Raw genomic sequence first — 6261 nt, 5'->3', positions numbered from 1 at the left:
ACTTATCATAACCCCTTCCAACTCACCCATAATGCTGCAAATGGCATGAGTTTATTTATTTTTTGATTACTGCATAGTATCCCATTATGTGTTGATGCCACATCCTCTTGAGCCATTTTTTCATCTGAAAAAAAAATCCCTGGATTGTGACTTCAATATTAGTTGTAGTCATAACTCAACCTGTCTCCGTGATCTTAAGTTACTTTACTTCTCTCACTGCCAATTTCTGGATTCAACATTCTGTTTCCCTGACCACTTTCTTTTTTAACTCTATTTTGTGTGTTTACTTTTATAACTTTCAACAGCATGCTTCTGAACTGGTGGAGACGCAGAAAAGCTCGAACCAATTCTGAAAAGCTGTACAGTCGATGGGAACAGGATAATGACCTTGAATGTTTTGGATCCCTTGCACTTTTCTATGAGTATTTGGAAACAGGTAACCTTCAACCACTGCTTTTCATCATAATCAAGTTGAGTAAAATAAATGTTTTTTTTTTTTTCAGTCCTTAACATTTCTTTCTTCCGTGTACATAGAAGGTTCATTGAACAGTAGATGAAAATATACAAAATATTATTCAGCATGGATTCAACATTTATAATTCCTACCAGGTAGAATGCAAAATAAGTTTGGCTCAATATACCAGTCTTAGAAATATGGGATCAATTGCCATCTCATTTTGTTATTTTGTTTGTTTTAATACAACTGAAAGAATCAATTATAAACCACTTCCAGAGTCGTGCATACATTTAGTGTATATCCTTTATTTCCAGATTGAAAAGAAGAAAACTAACAATAGCTATGTAAAGGAAACCCAAACTAAACATGAGGAATACAAAGGATATACTGAACAGAGAAGAAATATTGAGGCAAAGTTTTAGGATCTGTATTAATTGTATAATCCACTCAGAGTGTTTGCTCTTACATGAACTCTGCTTCTCTTATGGAAGAAAGAAGAACAATTTTCTTAACTTATTCCCAAGGACCATAAAATTATGGTGGAATGAATGAGATGACCTGATAATGTTAATCAGTTTCCACCGTGATATATTCATAGATATATAGAAAGAATATTCATTTATTTTAGTAGGTAACAAGATTGATGTTTATGAGAAGTCTTAGGAGAAATGCTGAAATCCAATATTATGAGAAAAGATAAAATTACATATAACCAAGATTTATTTAAATAAATGACTAGGACAAACTTCTTTCTTTGTTCCTTCAAATGGAAAGCCATTTCATTATCTCTCACTACTTTGTCCTTGCTCATACAGAAAGTTCCAGCAGCCAAAGCTGCTGTCTTTTACCCAATCATAGTTTGTAAAACCATAAACCAAAATCAAAGAGAAGCCAGTTTGCAGAGGTGCTACATCTCAGTAAGGAAGAGGATAAAACTTACTTTAAAAGAGGTCAAAACAGTATAGGTGATAGAGAGATTTACAGTTACCTCATTCCAGATAATGTGCTCTTCTTTTGCCCACCTAAAATTGGTGTTTTTGATGCTTTAGATGGTTCCTTTCCTGATTTTTACATGTCTCAATTTTCACTGCTTTGTCCTTTGGTATGTTCTCCAAATCTGAAATAATGCTTTTTCTCTTTAGATTTTTAGTTGAGCATACTTTTATATGAATCAGTTATTTTTTCTGATCTCAAAAAGTACTTATGCAAGATAGAAAACCTTGATTACCCGATGAATGTACCAATGCCAATATAAATAAAGGGTACATTAGCACAGACCTGAATATAGCTTCTACTATAAAGCAAAGAAGAATCATGGTTTTCTCAGATAAGCATCTCTCAAAACACACATACACACACACAGACAGGACTGAGTACACATGCCCAAATATCTCCTTTCTGTTCTAATAAGTAAATAAAGTCACTATGCTTCCAAATTTGAAGAGGAAATGGGTAGATGGAAAAAGATCTAGAATGTTTTGGTTGGTGCTAGTTCCTCCAAAATGCAGGCAGTGGCAGGGGGTGGACGGTGTTTCCCCTCGCCCCACTACAATAATGAGTTTGTGATTTTCCTTTTGTTCCCCACAGTTATCCAGTTTGGATTTGTTACATTGTTTGTGGCCTCTTTTCCTCTGGCTCCTCTTCTTGCTCTCTTGAATAATATTATAGAGATCCGAGTGGATGCCTGGAAACTTACTACTCAGTACAGGAGACCTGTAGCTGCTAAAGCTCATAGCATAGGTGTTTGGGAAGACATCCTGAATGGAATGGCTATCCTTTCTGTTGCGACTAATGTAAGTACACTGTTTTGGTAAGGTGTACTTGAAGTTTTATTTTGTTTTCTCAGAAATGGGCAGATGTGAATGATGTTTAACTAAGTCAATCTTTGTTATATTTATTCATGGTGACATTTCATAAAGATGGAATATTCCCAACGTTTATGCCTAAGCAATCTAGAGAAATCTAGGATATGCAAATTCTTCGAGTACAAGAATAATTGTAATCATGTGCATGAAAATGTCATGATACAGTTTCATAACGTGTTAAAGTAGACAGAAAAATAGGCCATACCATAAGGACTTCAATAATGCATCAAAACTTGCTTATCAGCTATCCCTCATGGTACAGCAGGTTAAAGCACAGCACTAAGAAACTAAAGCCACTTCAGCATAAGTTCAATCCCCAGCCCCGGAGGTGACGACCCACATGACATGGGAGACCTTTCCTTACCCGCCTGCTGCTACTTCATCAGTTGACCTGTTCTGCCCCGACTCTGTCTCTGGTGAATCCTCTCACTGCCCCTGCACCTCTGTCCTGTACTGTATGCATAAACAAGTAATTCTTAAAAAAAAAAAAATTTAAAAATTAAAAAAAACTTACGTATCTATAAAGTTTTATGCTACAGACAGAATACACAAAATTTAGCTGTTATGTTTTGGAGCACTTATGATGATAAAAATAAATGTCTCACAGCAAATAATCATATTTAACTATAATAACTGTTTAAATATTGAAGTCAATAATGCTTACTCATATAAGAAAATATAATTCTTAATATTAACCCTTTAAATAAGCTTTATTAAATAAGATGAAACAAAGTGAAATGATATAGAAAGTTTAATTTAAATGAAAATCTGTAAGAGTCACTTCATCTGTACTTCAAACCACAGGTATAGAAAAATTCATAGCAATCAATGATTTCATTATTAAAAATAAGATTGAAAAACCTGTACCGAGAATATAACTTAGGGAACGAAGAAATATACATATGTGTGTGTGTGTGTGTGTGTGTGTGTGTGTAGTTAATCAATAGAAAGTAGTAAGAATTAAAGAAAAACAGCAATTGTAAAAGTAAAAGCAATGAACAACTATGGACCAGAGACATTCTATGGGGGCGGAAAGGGGGATATGATCAAAACTGGGGTGGGAAGCGTGCACGGGACTATGGTGATGGCACATGAGTGATTTGGTGGAAAGTCCACGGGGATTACAACTGAGATGAAAAAATACACAAAATGGAGAATGATGAAAAAATAAGTATATTTAAATTAAAAAAGAAAGTAGTGAGAATTAATAAGAAATAATTGAATTAGAAAACAAATAATAACCTAATTGCTAAGTAAGAAGAGTTGCTTCTTAAAAATACAAATAAACTAACCAAACTGTAAAAATCTCAAGCAAGAAAAAAGATACAAGGCACAGGTAAAAAATTAGAGAAAATGCTTATATATGCGTTTATCCCAGTAGTTTTAAATGTATTTGAATTTTCCACTTTTATAGAAAATTATATCTGCCAAAATTTGTGCTGATAGAAAATCTGAATGGAACAGTAGCTAAAAAAGTAACAGTCGAAGTTTTTTTAAAGTACTACTGAAAATGTAGATAGCAGAGGGAGCCAGGTGGTTTTTAAATGGCTCATCTATTATAAAGAAAATGTGCTATTCATACTATTCCAGAGATTAGGAAATGATGGGACAGAGAACATTCCTATAGAATCAAATGTTAAAATTAATTGAACCAAACTGCATATGATCTTCCATCTTCTCTCATTCCCTCCCTGCTAACCTTATCTTCATGCATACACACACACACACACACACACACACACACACACACACACACACCAGAGTCTTACTTTATGAAGTTAGACCAGGTTAGTAAATTGGGTGAAGGATAGTAGATCTATGCATGAAACAATAAAAAAGGAAAGAAATAAAGAGAGATGGTGGAAGACATTAATTTAGTTACAATTTTCAATTTAGCCATACTGTATAACCATGTAGGATTGCTAATCTTGTATTGTAAATTAACTGTTACATAGCTGAGCCCAATGACATTTATAGTAACATAATTTCTATTAGCACTTTAGTCATACATGTATCACATAGAACTGAGAGAGAATCAACATTTAAAAAAATAGGTTGTTGGTTCATAACCTAAACTTTTTTTGTCCTTCAGGCTTTTATTGTTGCATTTACATCAGACATCATTCACCGCTTAGTTTACTACTATGCCTATTCAACAAATACCAGCGAGCCTATGAGAGGATATGTCAACAACAGCCTGTCAGTATTCCTGATAGCTGATTTTCCTGAACGCAGTGCACCGTCAGAGAAACGAGATTTCACTACGTGCAGGTTTCCTATTTTATAGTTTTAATTTTTTCTACTTAAATATATTTTTTAAGTTTTCTATTCCTTTGCTGTCTTACAATACAAAGAATTTATTTGGAGCAATAAAAATTCTGGATAAAGGGCATCATTACTAGAATTCACATGCTATATGATTTGAATTGGAAAGGTAGAATTTCTAAAAATAACAGAAGGTAAATAATACCAATTTTGTATTGGTTCTTTTAAAATTGATTAGAAAGCTTTTCCACCAGCATTTTTTGGGGCCCCGCTGGTCCTAAGTTACAATATCTAGATCATCAGCATGAACATATTACATCTGCATTTATCCTACTTGGATTTGATTGTGTGTCCTTGAAAAGAGAGAAAGTGAGAGAGAAATATCAATATGATTAATTCACCAGCCATCCTATTTAAAATTTTTTTTTTCTGTGCAGGAAAGGGTGAAGGCTTCTGTATATCATGTATTATAAGGGTATTTTTACCCTGGAAATTAAATTTTATATGTGTGTATGTTCATGATATATGTGCACACACAAATTTATTTCACAGATGTGTCAGATTTCTTAATGCCATCACTCACTAAAGTGGAATTAATCTTCGAGGAACATAGCTATATAGCAACCTTTAGAAAACAATGAGCTCACAAAGCTGAACTCTAAGAAAATCCCAGAATAGTAAATTAGGGCCCTCCCTGGTGGTGCAGCTGATTAAAGCACAACATTATGAAACTACCGCAGCCTCTGTAGCATGAGTTCAATCCCTGGCCAGGGAGGTGACCCACATGGTGTGGCAAACCTCTCCTGACCCACTCACTGCTCCCCTTAGCAGTGTATTTCAGTAGATCTGCCTGTTCTGCTCCCCAGTCTGTCTCTGATGAATTCTCTCACCACCCTGAATCTCTGGCAGGTATCTCTGTATAAAATAAATCTTTTTTTTATTTTTTTTTTATTTTTTAAGAATAGTAAATCAGTTAAGCGAAGAGCAAGTAGTTTCAAGAAAATAAAAATAGTCAAAAATGTCAAGTCCTGTCCTTAAAAGATTTAAATTTATCTTCAGTTTAGTAACAGGAGACAACTGGTTTAGTATAATGATGGATAGAACTAAGGAGTAGAAAAAGAGGAATAGAGATAACAAATTTTGCTGACTCTTCTGAGTTATTTGTCTTTGAAAGCAAGGAGAGAAATTTCAATTGTGTCTCCGATTAAAGCCATAAATAACAGATGGCTAAGACATTAATCTATACAAGAAAGATAAAAGTTTCACAATTAAAACTATCTTCTTATGCTTTGAATTTTGTAACTCACTAAAAAGATTAAGAAAAATAATTTATGTTAGGGCTCTATTTGAAGCATTAACTAACTTTTTGTACTTACTTCTGTTTTTCAGGTATAGAGATTACAGATATCCTCCTGATCACGATCAGAAATATTTTCATAATATGCAGTTCTGGCATGTCCTTGCAGCCAAAATGACCTTCATCATAGTTATGGAAGTAAGTCTTTTCCTAAAAGTATCTGCTCAGCAGATTTTTAACATTCCTTCAATAAATTGTTTTGAAGGAAATGTCTATTCTAATAAAAAGTACCTTATTAATATTTTCTGAATAACAGATTACCTATTATTCACTTACTTTTGCTGAAGTAACCAAGGTGACAGAAAAGAAAAAAAAAA

General features: G+C 33.7%; 1 protein-coding gene across 1 annotated transcript in view; it reads left to right on the top strand.

The window, feature by feature from the left end:
* ANO5 (anoctamin 5) overlaps positions 1–6261 on the top strand; it is a 52564-nt gene that overhangs the window by 42302 nt on the left and 4001 nt on the right. Inside the window, exons 17-20 of the mRNA XM_012725618.1 lie at positions 306–436; positions 2045–2250; positions 4415–4593; positions 5977–6082. Coding sequence (XP_012581072.1) covers positions 306–436; positions 2045–2250; positions 4415–4593; positions 5977–6082 — 622 coding nt within the window. The remainder of the gene's footprint in view (positions 1–305; positions 437–2044; positions 2251–4414; positions 4594–5976; positions 6083–6261) is intronic.

Source organism: Condylura cristata, unplaced genomic scaffold (genome assembly GCF_000260355.1).
Source record: "Condylura cristata isolate star-nosed mole 26May11 unplaced genomic scaffold, ConCri1.0 scaffold00015, whole genome shotgun sequence".
Classification (NCBI taxonomy): domain Eukaryota; kingdom Metazoa; phylum Chordata; class Mammalia; order Eulipotyphla; family Talpidae; genus Condylura; species Condylura cristata.
The sequence above is the reverse complement of the archived record's forward strand: the minus strand, read 5'-3'. Positions and strand labels throughout refer to the sequence as shown.